The 22,126-nt window shown below is 39.4% G+C and overlaps 1 protein-coding gene across 1 annotated transcript; it reads right to left on the bottom strand.

Moving 5' to 3' along the window:
• Positions 1-1,957: 1,957 nt before the first annotated feature.
• On the bottom strand, positions 1,958-18,297 carry magt1 (magnesium transporter 1). The gene is made up of 10 exons (XM_061787735.1): positions 18,138-18,297; positions 17,230-17,399; positions 16,923-17,040; positions 16,686-16,826; positions 14,741-14,881; positions 5,169-5,258; positions 5,008-5,071; positions 4,708-4,782; positions 4,335-4,425; positions 1,958-2,170 (listed from the first exon to the last, which is right to left on the bottom strand). Exons 1-10 carry the CDS (start codon positions 18,216-18,218, stop codon positions 2,155-2,157), a joined length of 987 nt encoding a protein of 328 aa, XP_061643719.1. The 5' UTR covers positions 18,219-18,297; the 3' UTR covers positions 1,958-2,154.
• Between the last annotated feature and the right edge of the window lie 3,829 nt (positions 18,298-22,126).

Here is a 22,126-nt window from a genome sequence, read left to right as displayed (position 1 = left end):
CTAAATTGCCCGCAGGTGTGAATGTGAGTGTGAATGCTTGTTTATATGTGGCCTGCGATTGTCTGGCGACCAGTAAAGGGTGTACCCCGCCTCTCGCCCGAAGATAGCTGGGATAGGGTCCAGCATGTGAAGATAAGCAATACGGAAAATGAATGAATGAATAAATCAAGAGTATTAAATAATTACGATATAGTTAAATAAGACAGTGGCCTGTAGAAGAGGTTAAAAATAATTTAGAAGACTGGGGATTTAAAAAGGTTCTAAAGTGAAATTTGAACATGAAATGTATATTTTCTGTAAAAAGGGGCAGAAAATAGATTTTGTTCTTCCCTCTGCTTTTTTTCATTCGTTTTGTTTTAGTGTAAATGTGTTTTCTTCTTATATGTCATGAAATAAAAACCACATGCATTAATTATTAGTTACAATTTAAACTGCCTGATTCACCCTAAACCAAAGTTACACTGTTCTAATGGGTTTTTCTGTCGTTAAAATTACCTTGGCTTCATTTCTTTTTACCACAAAATGAACATGGTGTTTTATATCTACTGTGTGCTAATCAGAAACGACCACTGTTAACGCTAATCTGTGTGTCCAACAAAATTTTGCGGAGCTGGCTGACCATGGCTTAAAAGTGGTGGCTTTTGGCCCAGCAAGGCAAAACCCACAATCGTCACAAGAACATTGTCTCAAAAGCATTGTTTGTGACTATGTATTTCACAAATTTCAGTCTCATCAGTTTCTAGTTATTCTAGTGATGATGAGGGTTTTTTCATTCAACAACAGGGTATGAATGATTTTGCCTATGCTATGTCCCGTGCGTGCAAAGAAAATACACTGTACAAACTGTGAAACAAACAGCAGGCTCCATTACGTTCTAGGACTGCTTTGCTGAATCTGGCACTGCGTGCCTTGAACCTGTACTGGGTGCAAAGACATCTCAAGACTATAAAGGTTTCAAAAGACTTAAGAAATCACAAGATATCAAGGCATTCTGGAGCAAAATCTTCTGCCAGGTGTCAGAAAGGTACACTGTAATTCTGTTGGGAGCACAAAAATAAAAACTCTTGCCTTATTTCAATTTGTCAAATATCAGAAAATTTGTATTTATTTTTACTTTTGTCAGTTTCATGTTATTCTAGTGATCTTATGAGCAATTTTCCATGTGTATGTAAAACGTGTGAAAAAAAAAACAGCTCTGAATTTTTGTCAGTGTAAAAGTTATTACAGTGTGACACAGAGTACAAAGTAATAGAAAACCTCACCCCCCCAAAAAAAATATTGACACATTGAAAACCATTCTATTATTTATTAGTTATGTTACAGAAAATGTAATTCATGTTAATAATTTAACATTTGAAGACAACCATAGTTCTTGTAAACAATTATATCTGCTGTTCTTCCCTCAGTATAGTTTTTATTGTTTAGTTATATCCATCCATCCATTTTCTGAGCCGCTTCTCCTCACTAGGGTCGCGGGTGTGGTGGAGCCTATCCAAGCTATTAACGGGCAGGAGGCGCGGTACACCCTGAACTGGTTGCCAGCCAATCGCAGGGCACATACAAACAAACAAGCATTCGCACTCACATTCACACCTCCAAGCAATTTTTAGAGTCGTCAGTTAACCTACCACGCATGTTTTTGGGATGTGGGAGGAAACCGGAGTGCCCGGAGAAAACCCACACAGGCACGAGGAGAACATGCAAACTCCACACAAGCGGGGCCGGGAATTGAACGCCGGTCCTTAGAACTGTGTGGCAAACACTCTAACCAGTCGACCACCGTGCCTTGTTTAGTTGTACATTTCAAATAAATTTGTCTCCATTTTCTAGACAAACTCAAATTTTGAATAAAATTATAATTAGAAAAGCATTTTACAAAAGTTTGAAAATCAGGCATGCAAAATAATTAACTGTGATGATCAATGGCATTATCAATTGATTCAGTCAGACAAAAACAGTCAGTTTTTGTTTTTAATGTACAGTGTATGTATGTGCGTGGACAGTGGACACACAAAACATCTTTGGCTCAACAGATCCGATCAGAGAAGAAATCAGCTTTGACAGTAATAACACCGTGACATTGCTCCCATGAAAAATAAAATGTATAATGGAGGCACTTTGGCTACTTAAGGTCAGGAAGAGTGCTGTTCAGGCCTAACTCATTAGGAAGCTGTAAAGGAAGAGAGTTTTAGTATACTGTTTAGTACAAAGGACATATCTTCAACTCTCATTTGTAGAAGGTAAAAACTACAGTGCCGTGAATAAGTATTTTCCCACTTCTCAATTTTTTTCTTTTTTTTTTGCAGTTTCCCCACCTGAAGATCATCAAACAAATGTAAATATCAGACAAAGATAAACCAAGTAAACAGAATACAGTTGTTAAAATGGGGATTTTATTTATATAAGAAACAAAACTATTCCAAGCTACCTTGCCCTGTGTGAAAAAGTAATGGCCCCCCTTCTTAAAACATTAATTAGCTGGCTAATCACAATTTTGGGAAAGCTGAGTTACTTTTCATTGACCACAACACACACAGTAAGAGAGGCAATGGCATCCATGGAGGCGAAAATCACTGCTGACCAAAAAGACAAAGGCTCGTCTTTTGACACCCTCAAAAAATAAATAAATAAATAAAAACATCTGAATGATTCCCAAGACCTCTGGGACGATATTCTATGGACAGACGTGATTGAAGTCTTTTTGTGTCTCGTTACTACATCTGCCGTAAATCTAACATTTCAGACAAAGAACACCATACCAATAGTCAAACACGGTGGTGGTAGTGTGATGGTCTGGGCCTACTTTACTCCTTCAGGACCTGGACGACTTGCTGTGATTGATGGCATTATGAAATCTGCTCTTTACCAGAAAATCCAAAAGGAAAATGTTCGACCATCAGTTTGTGACCTTAAGTTGATGTGCACTTGGGTTCTGCAGCAGGACAACCATCCAAAACACACCAGCATGTCAACTTCTGACTTTGAATTAAAAAAAACAAAAACAAACAAAAGTTTTTCGAGTGGCTTTGTCAAAGTCCAGACTTGAATTCAATTGAAATGCTGGGGCATGCCCTTGAAAAGACCGTTCATGCTCGAAAGCCCTCCAGTGTTTCTCAATCAAACCAAATTTGCAAGGAAGAGTGAGCCAAAATATCTCCACAGATGTGAAAGACTCATTGCCAGTTATATGAAACACTTGATTTCAGTTGCTGCTGCGGAGGGTGGCAAACCGGTTATTAGGCTTTTTCACACAGAGGAAGGTAGCTTTGAATCAGACATGCAAACACCAAAGGCATGAAAAAGGTGACAAAAAACAACATCAACAAGAAAAAACATGAGCAATAGATGATGTCCGCTCCAGAGGTGGGTAGAGTAGCCAAACATTGCCCTTAAGTAAGAGTACTGTTACTTGACAATAATGTGACTCAAGTAAACAGTAGTCCTCCAAAATAATTACTTTAGAGTAAAAAGTACATAGTGAAATTATTACTCATGTACTGTAAAGCTGTTGTTTTTGTTCATCTAAATGTAAACAAGAGTAGCAACAAGAGTAGCGCCGTTACCTTCATGGTAACGATGACCTTCCCAACATGGCCGCCACGTATGAACAACAATTGGCGGGGCAGGCTTATCGAGTGTGAATACCTATGTCCAGGAAGCCCAATGGAAGACGTGTCGTTTGATTGGTGAACTAGACTTAAACCTTACTCGCGCTTAAATTGGATTGATGCAAACAGCACCCAATGCGGAAGTCGTAGTCTCGCGTACGAAATAATTGATAAATAAGCAATAATTGATAAATAAAAGTAGCGAGCGACATTTAGATCATTGTAACGAAGTAAAAGTACCATTATTATTATACTTATTAACAGCAGAAGCGGCGAAAGTTTATTTTTCTGGTCTCGTCAACTCCTGTGACTAACCCAAAGCAGGTCCGAGCGCACAAGCGGAAACTCAGGCCGCATATTAGTCCACCGTGGAGTAATATTCACAATTACCTCTGTCTGTGGATGTGTGGAATGGCTCTAGCTGCCAGCGTTTAAGGAGTACGAAACAGCCTATGACGTCAGCGACGGCGGATTTTGCCAAAAGGTGACTGATTTGCATCCATGTTAAAAAAACATTTTTCCTTAATAAATAAAATCATATAAAAACTGATGTTTACAGTATGTTTACTGGTACTTGTGTTATCTTTGCCTGACATTTACATGTTTGATGATCTTGAACATTAAAGTGGGGAAACTGCAAAAACAAATAAAAAAAATAAAATAAAATAAATAAGAATTTGAAAAGGGGGCAAATACTTTCTCCCGGCACTGTACACAAATGCCTACCTATATGGGTATCCGTGATACTTTGCTCTGAAAATAGACAGCAGCCAGCTGAAGAACAGCACCACCAGAGCAATACCTGCAACACACATAACTGACACACAAACAAATGAAACTAATGTATTTATGGATGTTTAAAAACACAGTACAGTGCAAAAACATAAGCCAACATTAGATTTGTTGATTGTAGATTCTAAGCAGAAGGGGGAAGAGGGAGGTTAGCCCACAAACTGGAGTGAGGGAGAGAGAAGCACTTAACTTGTTTTGCACAAAAAGAGCTTTGAGATAACTGTTGCGTTGTGCTTTCATACTATACAGTACAATGGAATTGAATAGACCAAAAAGCTTTGGTTAACAAAAAGAAGCGTAAACATACTCTTCCTTTTCCCAATGTCTACATCAGAGGTAGCAGCCTCACACAACAGCACTATTCCCATGGTAACTGCAGCATCTGACAGGTTGGAGGTCAAGGTTTAGTCAGTGAATTCCAAGAGTGGGCAATTCATTTTCCAAACTGGAATGGTTGACGAGGGCCATGCAGACATACAAACCTCCATTGTGTTTCACATATTAATGTAGTTATTGAAAGCATGAAATTGTATTGTTTTAATAAGCTGCTACTTTTGAAAATGATAACTACAAACTGTAAAAATGAATGCACACAGGTGAAGGATACTGAAGAGGAGGACGATATGAGTCTCAGCCACAAATTGGGCCTGACTACTGCCGTGGATATAACTCTGGAAAAAAAGACAACATCCTTTAAACAATTACTTGATACTGGATTGGTTAAGATTAGGAATTATTATTAATTATAAGTAGTTTGTGGGGTCTTACGATCTGGCCAGTGTTAGGGTTCTTGTGTGCATATGGGGGACCTCTGATGTGATTCCACATCTGGCCAGAGATCATGATCAGGACAAAGCACTGAAATACACAAACATTTTAAATTCAGCCTGTTCAGTGCTCAAAGCTCAAAGTCGTGTAAACTCGGGCATACTGTTTTTCATATTATAGCAGTTTCACCACAAATTGCAGCAACAAATCTTTCATATTGATCCAGGCCTTTCTGGACCCCGTCCATTTTTGTGCATATACCATTTTTGTGCATATACCGTAATTTCTCATTTATAACCCCAATTCCAATGAAGTTGGGATGTTGTGTTAAACAAATAAAAACAGAATACAATGATTTGCAAATCATGTTCAACCTATATTTAATTGAATACACTACAAAGACAAGATATTTAATGTTCAAACTGATTAACTTTTTTTTTTTAGGAAATAATCATTAACTTAGAATTTTATGGCTGCTCCACGTTCCAAAAAAAGTCCACTGTGTTACATCACCTTTTCTTTTAAGAAACGTTTTTGTACTGAAGACACTAATTGTTGAAGCTTTGGAGGTGGAATCCTTTCCCATTCTTGCTTGATGTACAGCTTCAGCTGTTCAACAGTCCGGGGTCTCCGTTGTCGTATTTTACGCTTCATAATGCGCCACACTTTTTCAATGGGAGACAGGTCTGGACTGCAGGCAGGCCAGTCTAGTACCTGCACTCTTTTACTAAGAAATGATGAAATCTCAAAATTCCTTGCAATTGTACGTTGAGGAACATTGTCCTTGAACTGTTCGACTATTTTCTCACGCACTTGTTCACAAGAGGTGAACCGCGACCCCATCTTTGCTTGTGAATGACTGAGCAATTCAGGGAAGCTCCTTTTATACCCAATCATGGCATCTACCTGTTCCAAATTAGCTTGTTCACCTGCGGGATGTTCCAAACAGGTGTTTGATGAGCATTCCTCAACTTTCTCAGTTTTTTTTTGCCACCTGTCCTCCAGCTTTTTTGGAACGTGTTGCAGCCATAAAATTATAAATTAATGATTATTTGCTAAAAACAATAAAGTTTGTCAGTTTGAACATTAAATATCGTCTTTGTAGTGTATTCAATTAAATATAGGTTGAACATGATTTTCAAATCATTGTATTCTGTTATGTTTAACACAACGTCCCAACTTCATTGGAATTGGGGTTGTATAAGGCGCAACCATATATAAAATGCACACCCCTAAAGATGACCTCAAAATTCTGGAAAACCCTTCTACCCATGTATAATGCCCTTTTACAATGCATGATTTTGCTTCTACCATATGATCAAATGGAAGTATTATCTGCATTGTGTTAGTTTTTTCAAAGAATTATTCTGAAGTTAAGCACGTTATTTGAATTATTTCTTTTTTTTATCTACTTGCTCTTCTTTTGAAATTCACAGTCCTACTTTTATTTCGTAAATAAGAAAACACACAGTTGTGATCATATGTTTGATTACCCAGGCAGAATTTCTAAGGTGGGTACAATTCTTTAAAGAAAACAAAGGGCCAGGCGAAAGATCCGTCCATCCATCCATCTTCTACCGCTTATCCGAGGTCGGGTCGTGGGGGCAGTAGCTTTAGCAGGGACGCCCAGACTTCCCTTTCCCCAGCCACTTCATCCATCTCTTCCGGGGGGATCCCGAGGCGTTCCCAGGCCAGCCGAAGGATGTAGTCTCTCCAGCGTGTCCTGGGTCTCCTCCCGGTGGGACGTGCCCGGAACACCTCACCAGGGAGGCATCCGAATCAGATGCCCCAGCCACCTCATCTGGCTCCTCTCGATGTGAAGGAGCAACGGCTCTACTCTGAGATCCTCCCGGATGACCGAGCTTCTCACTCTATCTCTAAGGGAGAGCCCGGATACCCTGCGGAGGAAACTCATTTCGGCCGCTTGTATCCGGGATCTCGTTCTTTCGGTCACGACCCACAGCTCGTGACCATAGGTGAGTGTAGGAACGTAGATCGACCGGTAAATCGAGAGCTTCGCCTTTCGGCTTAGCTCCTTCTTTACCACAACGGATCGATACAAAGTCTGCATCACTGCAGACGCTGGACCGATCCGCCTGTCCATCTCCCGTTCCATTCTTCCCTCACTCGTGAACAAGATCCCAAGATATATGAACTCCTCCACTTGGGGCAGGATCTCATCCCGGACCTGGAGAGGGCATGCCACCCTTTTCCGACTGAGGACCATGGTCTCAGATTTGGAAGTGGTGATTCTCATCCCAGCCGCTTCACACTCGGCTGCGAACTGCTCCAATGAGAGTTGGAGGTCACTGCTTGATGAAGCCAACGGAACAACATCATCTGCAAAAAGTAGAGATGCAATACTGAGGCCACCAAACCAGACCCCCTCTACGCCTCAGCTGCGCCTAGAAATTCTGTCCATAAAACTGACAAAGGGCAGCCTTGGCGGAGTCCAACCCTCACCGGAAACGAGTCCGACTTACTGCCGGATATGCGGACCAAACTCTGACTCCGGTCGTACAGGGACCGAACAGCCCGTATCAGGGGGTTCGGTACCCCATACTCCGGAAGCACCCCCCACAGGACCACCCGAGGGACACGGTCGAACGCCTTCTCCAAGTCCACAAAACACATGTAGACTGGTTGGGCAAACTCCCATGCACCCTCAAGGACCCTGCCAAGGGTGAAGAGCTGGTCCACTGTTCCACGGCCAGGACGAAAACCACACTGCTCCTCCTGAATCTGGGATTCAACTTCCCGACGGACCCTCCTCTCCAGCACCCCTGAATAGACCTTACCAGGGAGGCTGAGGAGTGCGATCCCCCTGTTGTTGGAACACACCCTACGGTCCCACTTCTTAAAAAGGGGGACCACCACCCCAGTCTGCCAATCCAGAGGCACTGTCCCCGATGTCCACGCGATGTTGCAGAGGCGTGTCAACCAGGACAGCCCTACAACATCCAGAGCCTTGAAGAACTCCGGGCGAATCTCATCCACCCCCGGGGCCCTGCCACCGAGGAGCTTTTTAACCACCTCGGTGACCTCAACCCCAGACATAGGAGAGCCCGCCTCAGAGAACCCAGACTCTGTTCCCTCATGGGAAGGCGTGTCGGTGGATTTGAGGAGGTCTTCGAAGTATTCTCCCCACCGGCTCACAACGTCCCGAGTCGAGGTCAGCAGCGCCAGGCAAAACATTGAATTTTATTTTAATGGGATTCAAATTAAATTGTCAAGCATTTCAGAAAAGCATTATCATTAAACATAAGATTACAATACAAATTAATGATGGTTGTTGTTCAGTCATCAGTCGTATTTAAAAAAAACAAAAACAAAAAAACATTTCACAAATTTTGCCTGGGTATGTAAACCTATGAGCACAATTATACATATATGTAGTCATATGTACCATATGGAATGACAGTGTAGGCAGCACCTTTTTCATAACCACTAGGTGGCATACTGGAATGAAAGTGTACAACTTTTTCATAACCTCTAGCGGGCGGTGGCTTATTAGAATGAAAGTGTACAGCTTTTTATAACCTCTAGATGGCGGCATACATTTATAAAATGTGAAAGTCTTTCATTTTCTCCTATACCTATGTATAATGCGCACTATTTACTTTTGACAATTGTTTTTGGGGGAAAAAAGTGCATTATACATGAGAAATTACAGTCCATAATATATATGTATATATCAGGCACAAACCTCTGTCCAAATTTGGTCAATTTAATTTATTTATTTTTTTCCTTTCCCCACAAATCGATACTTACTATTAGTCAATTCTCACATGGGTCTGGAAGTGGCAAAACCTTTGAGTAATGCAGGTGAAAAACATAGAAATTGTCCAGCTAGGAATAAAAATAAAATGGGTTTTGGTGAAGTGAGATGAAGGAAATAATTGTTTTCTCTGAAGGTTTCTTCATTTTAGTTTGAACAAATTCAACACTTCCAAAATGTGTAGTAGTACAAAGAATATTTGTCATATTCCTAGTCAGCTTGTGTCAACTCATAAATGCACAGCCATGAACCCAATGTATTAATATGTCACAAAATGCTAGTTGCCTGAGATGCACATAGGCTGTTAAAAAGCTTTATCTTTTATGTAAAATGTGAAGAAAGAAAAACTGTTATTTATATGAAAATGGAAACCAATTTGTCATGTTATTAAGTGAAAATATTTTTTTCTCTTTTGTATTCATTATTGCTCTTTATACCAAGCAGAACTAGTTTATCCAAATACTCAATGGTTCGATGGAATTTACTATGGTTCGATGAAAGTACTACAATATTCAATAGCTGCAGCCCTACATTCAACTCTCCCGTTTTACTGTCATATTTTTATTGTTGAATAAAACGCGTCGGGTCCTTGTGCGATTAACCTTAAAAAAAATTGCTTCTCAAAATTAGAAAGTTGCTCTTCAAATGAAGAAATGATTAGCAAAACCGCTCCTTAAAAATATATTATATTTATTTATTATAGTACTTCTTTAAGAGCTCGTCTAAAGTTAGCAGTTACCTGCTTTTAAAACTTTGTGTCTTCTTTTTTGAGCAGCTCAGGTCACAATTTAAAGAAAAAAAACCACTTGCACATATGGTACAAAACATTGTCTATAAGTTGACATTCACTTTTCCTACCACAGGTGGTTCTCACACACACACACACACACACACACACACACACACGTGCACGCACACACACACTGTGGGGAAAAAAGGTATTTAGTCAGCCACCAATTGTGAAAGTTCTCCCGCTTAAAAATATGAGGCCTGTAATTTTCATCATAGGTATACCTCACCTATGAGACAAAATGAGGGGGAAAAAAATCCAGAAAATCACATTGTCTGATTTTTAAAGAATTTATTAGCACATTATGGTGGAAAATAAGTACCGTCATTTCTCGTGTATAACGCACATTTTTCTCCCCCCAAAATTGTCAAAAGTCAATAGTGCGCATTATACATCGGTATAGGGGAAAATGAAAAAAACTTTCACATTTTATAAATGTATGCCACCATCTAGAGGTTATGAAAAAGCTGTACACTTTCATTCCAAAATGCCATCGCCACCTAGTGATTATGAGAAAGGTGTACACTTTCATTCTAATATGGGTCATTCCATGGATGTGGTGAAATGTTACAACCAATTATTAACGGCAAAATAAATTAAAACGCATCAAATATTAACACACAACAGTATCGTCAGTAATCAGGTATCAACATGTAGATAAAAAATAATATTGTATCAAGAATTTTCTACCTCCAATTATTTTTCAATAAACCATGTCAAACGCATTTTTGTGGTTTTTGACCAGCACCGAAGTGTGACATTTTAGCAGTCATTAACGGAAATAGGCACAGAGTGAAAAATATCAGCAAAATCATGCAACCACTTCGCCAATATCTGCTAAAAGGGATACGCGCATACTTTAATCCTTATTATTAAATTTTGATTCGTTTCCGATTATAAAGGCCTCCTGTCAACTATTTTTTTAACTATCTTTGATCAAAACATATGATTCACTTTGTTGATAAAAATGTCAATGTTGTGTGCTGCCCTGTGGATTGTTACTGGTGCTTGTAACATGACATGGGCACTGGCAAAGACCGTTGGTGTCAAAATTACACACAGGTCTAAATTTTTATTATTTACAAGTAGTCTACCTTTACAAAGCTCACAACACTTACAACAGAAGAGTACACTTCAGCTGAAGAACAAGAAGTATGTTTCTAATCTCTTGCTACAGCTACACAAATAGAAAAACATTCATTGCATAACACTGAAAAGGTAAATCTAGGGTTTTAGCAGTAAAAAAATAGCAACAGTTAAACCTGAAAAAAAAAAAAATATATAAACAACCTTAATGTTCCCTATTATCTAAAATGTTGACTTTATATTGTTTATCACGTACAAGCAATTAGATAAACATAGTTGGTCAAATGATTGAATTGGAAGTTAAAAATGGCAAGTGATGGAACATGTCAACGTTCAAGCTTCAAGTTGATGGTCTAACTGTGAAGTAAGGAAACTGATATTGAAAAATTCACTAGTCCTATTAAGTTCTATTAAGTTCTGATATCCGCTGAATTCATTCACTTACACCTGTTAGTAATCAGGTCCTTCTTTTTCCATGTTGTATTTTTAGTTAATGTTACACACATCTATTTTTGCCCTAAGTAAATTTGTTACTCGATACTTTGTGGTGCATTAACAATTTGGACATAAATTGGTTTGTGAACCTACTCTAACCAGAGTATTTGTGTGAAAAATTCCCAAGGTTTTCATACAATAAACAGCTTTCCATGTTCATATCTAGAGTCAGTGTTACAAGCGACCACTGGTCAAATAATGGTCATATTAAGTAAACTATATGTCTTTATCCCATGAACCCCTAAATGCAACTGGTATACTTCAAATAAATTTTGCTCACGTGTTTTCAACAAAATGATTCAAGTTCTTAAATTTTTCTTACCTGTCACAAATTGTGTACCAACACAGTGGAATGACCCATATGCCACCGCCACCTAGTGGTTATGAAAAAGATGTAGCCTCATTCCAATATGATAGGGGTACGTATGACTAAATATATGTACAGTTGTGCTCATAAGTTTACATACCCTGGCAGAATTTGTGAAATTTATTTATTTATTTATTTATTTTAAATATGACTGATGACTGAACAACAACCATCAATTTCTTTATGGTTATGTTTTATTTAATGATAATGCGTTTCTGAAATGCTTGACCGTTTAATTTGAATCCCACTAAAATAAAATTAAGTGTGTTTCGCCTGGTTCTTCATCTTACAAATTCTGCCTGGGTGATCAAACATATGAGCACAACTGTGTTTTCTAATTTACTAAATAAAAGTAGGGCTGTGAATTTAAAAATAAGAGCAAGTAAATAAAAAAGAATGTTATTACATGTTCAAGTAAAGTGCTTAACTTCAGAATAATTCTTTGAAAAAACCAACAAAATACAGATAATACATCATGTTTTGATCATATAGGTAGAAGCAAAATCATGCATTGTAAAAATGCATTATACATGGGTAGAAGGGTTTTCCAGAATTTTGGGGTCAACTTTGTGGGTGCGTATTATACATGGGTGCGCATTATACACGAGAAATTACAGTATTTGGTCACCTACAAGGTCTCACAGACCTGTAACATCTTCTTTAAGAGGCTCCTCTGTCCTCCACTCATTACCTGTATTAATGGCACCTGTTTGAACACGTTATCAGTATAAAAGACACCTGTCCACAACCTCAAACAGTCACACTCCAAACTCCACTATGGCCAAGACCAAAGAGCTGTCAAAGGACATCAGGAACAAAACTGTAGCCCTGCACCAGGCTGGGAAGACTGAATCTGCAATAGGTAAGCAGCTTGGTGTGAATAAATCAACTGTGGGAGAAATTATTAGAAAATGGAAGACATACAAAACCACTGATAATCTCCCTCAATCTGGGGGTCCACGCAAGATCTCACCCTGTGGGGTCAAAATGATCACAAGAACGGTGAGCAAAAATCCCAGAACCACACCTAGTGAATGACCTGCAGAGAGCTGGGACCAAAGTAACAGAGGCTACCATCAGTAACACACTATGCCGCCAGGGACTCTGCAGTGCCAGACGTGTCCCCCTGCTTAAACCAGTACTTGTACAGGCCCGTCTGAAGTTTGCAAGAGCGCATTTAGATGATCCAGAAGAGGATTGGGAGAATGTCATATGGTCAGATGAAACCAAAATAGAACTTTTTGGTAAAAACTCAACTTGTCGTGTTTGGAGGAGAAAAAATGCTGAGTTGCATCCAAAGAACATTATACCTACTGTGAAGCATCGGGCTGTTTTTCTGCAAAGGGACCAGGGCGACTGATCCATGTTAAGGAAAGAATGAATGGGGGCATGTATCGGGAGATTTTGAGTGAAAACCTCCTTTCATCATCAAGGGCATTGAAGATAAAACGTGGCTGGGTCTTTCAGCATGACAAACATACCGCCCGGGCAACGAAGGAGTGGCTTCGTAAGAAGCATTTCAAGGTCCTAGAGTGCCCTAGCCAGTCTCCAGATCTAAACCCCAAAGAAAATCTTTGGGGGGGGGATTTTAAAGTCTGTGTTGCCCAGCGACAGCCCCAAAACACTGCTCTGGAGAAGATCTGCATGGCAGAATGGGACAAAATACCAGCAACAGTGTGTGAAAATCTTGTGAAGACTTACAGAAAAACGTTTGACCTTGTCATTGCCAACAAAGGGTATATAATAAAGTATTGAGATGAACTTTTGTTATTGACCAAATACAAATATTACATCATAACTGGCTAATAAATTCTTTTAAAATCAGACGTGATTTTCTGGATTTTTTCACTCATTTTGTCTCTCATAGGAAAGGTATACCTATGATGAAAATTACAGGCCTCTCTCATCTTTTTAAGTGGAGAACTTGCACTGTTGGTGACTGACTAAATATTTTTTGCCCCACTGTATATATATGTATTTTTTCCCCCACTGTATATATATGGCGGCACAGTGGGGACACCTGGTTAGCATATCTGCCTCACAGTTCTGAGGACCCCGGGCCGGGTTCAAATCCAGCCTCGCCAGTGTGGAGTTTGCCTGTTCTCCCTGTGGCTGTGTGGGTTTTCTCCGGGTACTCTGGTTTCCTCCCACATTCCAAAAACATGCATGGTAGGTCATTTGAACACTCAAAATTGCCCATGGGTGTGAATGTGAGTGCGAATGGTTGTTTGTTTGTATGTGCCCTGCAATTGACTGGCGACCAGTTCAGGGTGTACCCCGCCTCTGCCCAAAGTCAGCCTGGACCCTATTGGGATAAACGGTTCGGAAAATGGATGGATGGAGATATAAAAAATATATATTCTATAAATGTCTGCTTTTCAAAAGATGGACATACGCTATTTTTACCAGGTGTAAGTGAGAGACTTAAAAAAATACATGATTGTATGATAATGAGTTTGTCTTTGGTTTTTTTGTGTAGTTGTTATACTGTATCTACTACATTTTCAGTGTTGTCCATTACTCAACTCAAAAGTTGACCTTATAAACAACTTATTTCTTCTTTAATAGAGCTAAAGACTAGCCAAAATGTTAATATTATTTTCCTCTGAGATGAAATACTCTTATTGGACTCATACTGTTAAAAAAAGGTCTGTGCTTTTCTGACATCAAACCACTTTTATAATGTATTCACAAAATAGACAATAATAATAATAAATTATTATTATTATTAGTAGTAGTAGTAGTAGCAGTAGCATTATTATTATTAGTGGCGAGGCTAGCCCTATTTTGGGTCGTCCACCAAATGGTCTTTTTCAAGGTCTAAAAGTTCGATCAAATACAGAAGGGTACTTTCCAAAATTAGGTCATAGCCTCAGCCCAACCGAAGTACTCGACGAAGACTCGCCGCTGGTCCCCCGTCATGTTCAAGTTGTTTCTCCGATTTTTGTGTGTTAACAGGATTCTGCAAACTGCTACAATATCCCCACAATATATAAAGGTGTCCAAGTTTGCCCTGGGAGAGGTCTGTGCTCTTATTGCGTTCTATTCATAGTTACCAGTGCTGAGATGGCCCAAACTTTGTTGTTAAAGAGAAATTCCAAATTATTTCTTCGTAGATATGCCAGTCCACCAATAACAGCCAGGAGAAAGCCAAGAAGAAGAGGCCCAGCGTAGTTTGGAGGACGAATGACTCGTATCTAAAAACAAACATTTAACATTGAAACAAAAGCCAGAATAAAAAAGCAGACAAATAAGACAATGGTATACAGTCCCCTACAAAAGGTATTGAAACGGCAAGGTCAATTTCTTTGTTTTTGTTGTATACTGAAGACATTTGGGTTTCGGATCAAAAGAAGAATATGAGACAAAAGTTTAGAATTCCAGCTTGTACTTTATGGTATTTACATTTAGATGTGTTAAACAACTCAGGACAGAGCACCTTCTTTTTGAAGCCACACACTTTTCAAGTGAGCATAAGTATTGCAACATGTGGCTGATGGGTGTTTCTAGTTGCTCAGGTGTGGCCTTTTAGATTGATTGTTTCTTCAGCTGCCCCCTGCTCCAGTGTGTTCCACTAACATGTGTATGTGTTCACTGTGATGGGTTAAATGCAGAGAACAAATTTCGTGTGCATGCATGCATGTTCATGACAATAAAAGATGATTCTTCTTCTTCTTCTTAAACATAAGATAGTGCTTGTTTTTGGCCTTAGGTTTCACCTGTGTACACTGCATTTGCTGTTCAGCAAACATGAAGACCAGCGAGCTGTCTATGGGAGAAAAGCAAACCATTTTGAAGCTGAGAGAAGAGGGAAAATCGATCAGAGCTAGGACATACCACAAGATGCAAACCACTCAACAGCAAAAAGAATCGGAAGCCCAGATTATATTTTGCAAAGAAGTACAGAGATGAGCGACATAGGTTTTGGAACAAAGTTTTATGGAATGATGAGCACAAGATTAACCTTTACCAAAGTGATGGAAAGTATGGAGAAAGAAAGGATATGCTTATGATATTATGTTTATGAAAAGACGCAAGCTCATCTGTGAAGCATGGTGAAGTTAATGTCATGGCTTGGGCTTGCATGGCTGCTTCTGGAACGGGCTCACTTGTCTTTATTGATGATGTTACTCATGATGGTAGAAGCAGAATGAATTCGGAAGTCTACAAAACCATTTTGTCTGGCAATTTACAGAAATATGCATCCAAACTAATGGGGAGAAGCTTCATCATGAAACAAGACAATGACCCAAAACACACTGCCAACACAACAAAAGACTTCATCAGGGGGAAAAAGCAGAAGGTTTTAGACTGGCCAAGTCAATCACGGGACCTTAACCCAATAGAGCATGGATTGTATCTCCTGAGGAGGAGTCTGTAGGGATAAACACCCAGAAACAAACCAGAACTGAAAGAGGCTGCAGAAAAAGGCCTGGAAAAGCATTTTTAATGAAGAATGCAACAGTCTGGTGCAGTCAATGGGCTGCTGGCTTGATGCAGTTATTGCAAGTAAGGGTTATACCCACTATAAAATGTTATTTACTTTAAGTTAATTTAATCATGTCTGTTCCAATATGTTTGCTCACTTGAAAAGTGGATGGCCTCAAAAAAAAAAAAAACGCTTTTGTCTCATAGTCATCTTTTGATCTGAAACCCAAATGTCTTCAGTATGAAACAAAAACAAAGGAATTGACCTTACCGCTGCAATACCTTTGAACGGGACTGTATACATATATTAGGGCTGCACGATATTGCAAAAACTTTTTTTATTTTTTTTAAACTGCGATACATATTGCGATGTGAAATAATACAGGAAAGTGTTGGGAAAGTTCATTTTCTAAACGAACTCGTTAAATTTCAATTCAACGTTTCAAAAATGAACTAGTTGAGTTCATAGCTCATAATACAAAATAATACTAAGTTCGCCGGTCCAAAAATGGACACAGTTCATAGTTCTTTTTCCCCCCCCTATTAGTTTCAATGTTAAAGTTTTACACATACCTGCACATTAGTCCGGTCTGCCACCCACCTCGCCAGTTGCTCAGCTGCAAAGCCTTTGACCTGGAGCTCGTAGGTATCAGACTTACGAGGCTTCCCTTTGGCAGGGAAATTGAGAAATGTTGGGGCAGAGTTCATATTAAGCTGCAACAAAAATAATAACATTTTCAAGTAGCTACAGCTGGCATGAGGAAGGCTGATAAACAGCATAGTTCACAACCTATCAATCTCTAGTCTTACCATCTGAAAGACATCAGATCCTTCATCAAAATCGACAGATGCAAAGAAGACCTTGTTTGTGAAGGCAGAGGAATAACGCCAGGAGTTAGCCAACACTTGAAACTCTTCATCTGCTTGTCTAAAATGAAAACAAAACATGCATTTGAATTACATCCATTTATCCATTTTCTATCGCGTTAACATTACAGTGTGTGAAAAATCACTGTTCACAGTTTCACATGCAGTAATATTGAATTGTTTTCTTGACAAATGCCTGAAACAAGGAGAATGTATTCACGAAGGTCATGTTAAGTTGCATTCTCCATACCTACAGACGGCGCACTGCCTTTGTGGCTGCAATGCTGTAAACATGATGACAACTGAGTAGTTTCTGGGAGGAGCCTTTACAAAGCGGCGAAATTTATCCCCGTTCATTCGAATGACTGAACGCCTAGAGGTCCACTCCATCATCTGGGTTACTTTCTCTGACAGGAGAGTCTACACAGAGCAGACAGACAGACAGAAACTGATATTGCAGACTACCAATCGAAGACACAGGTTTTGGTTTTGGAGTCCAGGTCGGCTTTGGAGTCCAGGTCAAAAAGTATAGCACATCTAATATAAAAAATACAAAAAGGATACAGTATTGTATATCGTCAAAAGATTTTAAACATATGGTAAAATCCTTTGATCAGTTACCTTTGTAGTGTGGTGTATAATGTTCAATTTTGCATAATTATGAACTATGATATCCAATACGGTACAAGTACCGTATGAAAAATTGTTCCTTTACAAACAAGGCAACTCAATTTTGATTGACACAGCGATGTTAACTGAAAAACTTAATATGTTTTTAGCTTTTCCCCCCTCGTTTTACCGTTAGATCTGAAAGTAAAATTTAATCAATTCAACTTATTTGTTTTCCCCACTGTGTTAGGGGCCACTGTGTTTAGGGGCTTACTTAACTGGTAACAAATGTACCCGAACTTCATAGCCTCAAATAAATGTCTTTGATATGGTCGAAGAAGCAATAATATAAAGGCAACTCAACTGACAACACAACATAAACTGGCTCGCCTCATTATACATAATCCACACGTTAGCTTTATTCTGATCCCTGCTAGCTTAACCGCTAAATAGACAGGAAGAAAGCCAGAAGTTAGAAATTACATGAAACTGTCCCATATATTGTATGAACATTTCTCACAAAAGATTGATGAAAAAAAATCTGAATACCTCTTTTTTCTTCTGTGCGTCAATTGAGTCATGGTAGAATATAAAAAGGATAAACAAGGAAAATAAAAGTTTCCCACACATTCTGCGACAGTATCACCAACGGACTCCTGTCAACTTTCTATTGGTTGTTTTTCTTCTTCGTGTTCTGCTTTTTCTTCTATGGTGTTTAAGGGGATTGGTATTGTATTAACGCCATCTTTCGGTTCACTCAAACCAGTAAGTCTAGACACTCTCTGAATTCACCGCACTGCTCGGTTATTGGTGCAATCGGCGTCACATGTTTTTCGGGCACCAAGTAGTTACGCAGCGTCTCCATTTCCCCCTTACATACTGTTAAAAGCGGTGACTTTGCCCAGAGTTTGCCGTTTTGTAAGTGGATTTATGTCCCAATGGTTTTCTGTGTTGCCACACAGAAAATCATTAGGCTCTTCCACAAGACACGTATTCTTTTTAAAAAGAAAATTAAGTGCCTATTTCTTTTTTAAACGTGAGGCTAATTGTTTACGGTAAGTGGTCTCGAATATTGGCCAAGTACAGGGCCAAATATTGGTCTCATTCAATTGTTTTAGATTTTTTTTTAGCGTGTCAATTAACTCGTACTGGAAGAACTTCCGTGTTGGTTGCGATGACGTGTCAATGTTTGTTCATACCTAGTACAACACAAAGGCATCTTATCTATATAATTTCATGGTCCATCCATCCATTTTCTGTACCGCTTATCCTCACTAGTGTCGTGGGCGTGCTGGAGCCTATCCCAGCTATCTTCGGGCGAGAGGCGGGGTACACCCTGAACTGGTCGCCAGCAAATCGCAGGGCACATAGAAACAACAACCATTCGCACTCACATTCACACATACGGGCAATTTAGAGTCTTCAATTATAGTGCGTGACATAAATGTTATTTCCTCTTAAACCTGCTCAGACTTTTGGCAAATTCACAATAATAAGATCCATTCATCCATCCATTTTCTGAGTCGCTTCTCCTCACTAGGGTCGCGGGCATGCTGGAGCCTATCCCAGCTGTCATCGGGCAGGAGGCGGTGTACACCCTGAACTGGTTGCCAGCCAATCGCAGGGCACATAGAAACAAACAACCATTCGCACTCACAGTCATGCCTACGGGCAATTTAGAGTCTCCAATTAATGCATGTTTTTGGGATGTGGGAGGAAACCGGAGTGCCCGGAGAAAACCCACGCAGGCACGGGGAGAACATGCAAACTCCACACAGGCGGGGACGGGGATTGAACCCCGCACCTCAGAACTGTGAGGCTGACGCTCTAACCAGTCGGTCACCGTGGCGCCCAAAAATAAGATTACCAATAAAATCTGTTTTTTTTGGAATGATGTTGAGCAACGTTTAACGTTAATTACAGACTACTAATGAAAAGGTTGTAATAACAATGTGTGTAACTACTTTAAAATAAATGTTTAATGACTAATTGTTGGGGAGTAACCAATTACTAGTAACCAATGTAACAAGATGATGTAATTTAATTACAAAATTTCTGTAATTGTAATCCATAACATTACTGGGAGATAATTTGGTCATTCATTCGTTTTCTGTACTGCTTTTCCTCACTCGGGTCATGGGCGTGCTGGTGCCTATCCCAGCTATCTTCGGGCGAGAACACCCTGAACTGGTTGCCAGCCAATCGCAGGGCACAAAAAACAAACAACCATTCACATTCACATTCACACCTACAGGCAATTTAGAGTCTTCAATTAACCTAACATGCATGTTTTTGGAATATAGGAGGAAACAGGAGTACTCGGAGAAAACCCACGCAGGCACGGGGAAAACATGCAAACTCCACCCAGGCGAGGCTGGATTTGAACCCGGGGTCCTCAGAGCTGTGAGGCTGATGTGCTTAACAGTTGTCCACCGTGCCGCCACTGGCAGATAATGTGTAATTAAATTACAGTTGCTTTTGAGGGTGATGATTACAATTTTAGTTATATGAAGTTTAGTTGGAAATAGCGCAAAAGCTCACATTTTTTTGTCATATCACTTCCTCCTTCTAAAGCCAACGCTTGTGATTGGCTCTCTCTGGTAATGTGCCATTCTGCCACTTTCTCAAACATTACATCCATCCATCCATCCATTTTCTGAGCCGCTTCTCCTCACTAGGGTCGCGGACGCGCTGGAGCCTATCCCAGCTATCATCGGGCAGGAGGCGGGGTACACCCTGAACTGGTTGCCAACCATTCGCACTCACAGTCACACCGACGGGCAATTTAGAGTCTCCAATTAATGCATGGTTTTTTTTGGAATGTGGGAGGAAACCGGAGTACCCGGAGAAAACCCACGCAGGCACGGGGAGAACATGCAAACTCCACACAGGCGGGGCCGGGGATTTAAGCCTCAGAACTGTGAGGCTGACGCTCTAACCAGTTGGCCACCGTGCTGCCGTAGTCTCTCAAAATATGCTAAAAACACACATATACACATTTGACCAGTCTTCCACAACAGTGCAATGTTAAATAAGGGCAATTAAAAAGTGCACAGTTGAGTTAAAAGGTTATAAATGATTGGACATTGAAAATTAGTTGCAGAGATTTATTGATTTATTTATTTTTACTTTTTGAACATTGTCTTTTGAACAGTTTCATGTTTATAATTTCTGACTCTTTTTTTTATAGAACATTCACTTTTCTGGGTTGTCACATAACACAGTATTGTTTAAATTGTGCACATTTGTCATATAGGTCAACATGGTACACTATTGGACACACATACCATACAGTAAAATACTTGATTATAAAATGATTATACAAAAATTAGCTACAGTTTCCACTGCATCGTGGGATTTTGGTTGATGTCATAGAGAGTGACTGTACTTTGGAACAGAAGCTGTGTGGCTCCCAGCATGCATTGCACCATGTAATATTGCACTATTACTGTAATAAAGATATGAATTCTTAATGTTAATGAACGATCATGATTAACGTAATATGAATGTGTGTTTATGTTACCCATACTTCGTTGAATCTGTGTCTTATTCAACTCTTGCACTACATTTATGTTGCACTTTGTTTTCTTGAAACCCTGACTGTGGGTTGTGCGCGATAGAGTGACATCCATGTCGGTACAGATTTACATTAAGTTAGTTGTTATTTGGTGAGTTGTTTAATACAAGTGTGAACTTCATTGTGGTTGTTCACTTTGGTCTACTTCTTCTGTAAGACAAAAAAAGCTTGCATTTTTATTGTGTGACTAAAATAATAATGATTAATTTTATAGTACTTTTCTGTTTGGAGTCTGCGACAGCAACCAAAATCTCTTGAAGCAGTCAAAACTCCATTCTGTTGAAGTATAATCACTTTATAGTATTTTGCTGCATTGAATTTGGTAACTAACTGCAGAATTTACAGCAATGTCTTAAGTGTAATATATGTTCCCAGCATGCATTGCAATATTCATGGCTCCACAGTGTTTAAGCATTTCGGTGTAAATAACAAAACATGTACAGTGTATAACAACAGACACATGCAAGAAAATATGATTATACAAGAAAGAGAATGATCATTAAACTCTCATGTAAAAATACTTACACTAACAATATGACACCATTGCAGAAAAGCCTTGTTGTTGATGCTTTTATTATATACATGTGGATTTGGTAGTAGGAGTATGTTTCCACTCGAGGTAGCTTATTGTCAAGGTAAAGAGACAGGAGACAATTGCTCCTTTTGCACAGTGTCACCTGATTCAGGTGACCTAATCAACTACTATTGAACAAATGTATCAGTGTGCTGTATCAAGTGCTGCATGACTCCAGAATCCAAACTACTCACCTCCCACTTTTTTAAGCAAATTCTTTTTTACAGTAACTTACTGGCGACAGTGTTGCCAGTAAGTAAAATATGAAATGTCTAACACTGTATGTTGGTTTTCCGCATGCTGTACACGTAAAATGCAACAAACACATGATCTATTATGTATTTACATTTCATCGTGTTTTGTTATCAGTTTATTATTTGTATAAAG

The sequence above is a fragment of the Phyllopteryx taeniolatus genome, chromosome 10 (assembly GCF_024500385.1).
Source record: "Phyllopteryx taeniolatus isolate TA_2022b chromosome 10, UOR_Ptae_1.2, whole genome shotgun sequence".
Classification (NCBI taxonomy): domain Eukaryota; kingdom Metazoa; phylum Chordata; class Actinopteri; order Syngnathiformes; family Syngnathidae; genus Phyllopteryx; species Phyllopteryx taeniolatus.
This window is presented reverse-complemented; position numbering and strand designations above follow the sequence as displayed.

Coding starts and splice junctions, on each gene's coding strand:
- magt1 (XM_061787735.1), bottom strand. CDS start 18,218: ATGTGTGGGAAACTTTTATTTTCCTTGTTTATCCTTTTTATATTCTAC. Junction 5,259..14,740: donor TTTGGGCCATCTCAGCACTG/GTAACTATGAAT, acceptor TGTGTATTTCAG/TGCTTTGTCCTGATCATGAT. Junction 4,426..4,707: donor AGACATTGGGAAAAGGAAGA/GTATGTTTACGC, acceptor TTTGTGTGTCAG/TTATGTGTGTTGCAGGTATT.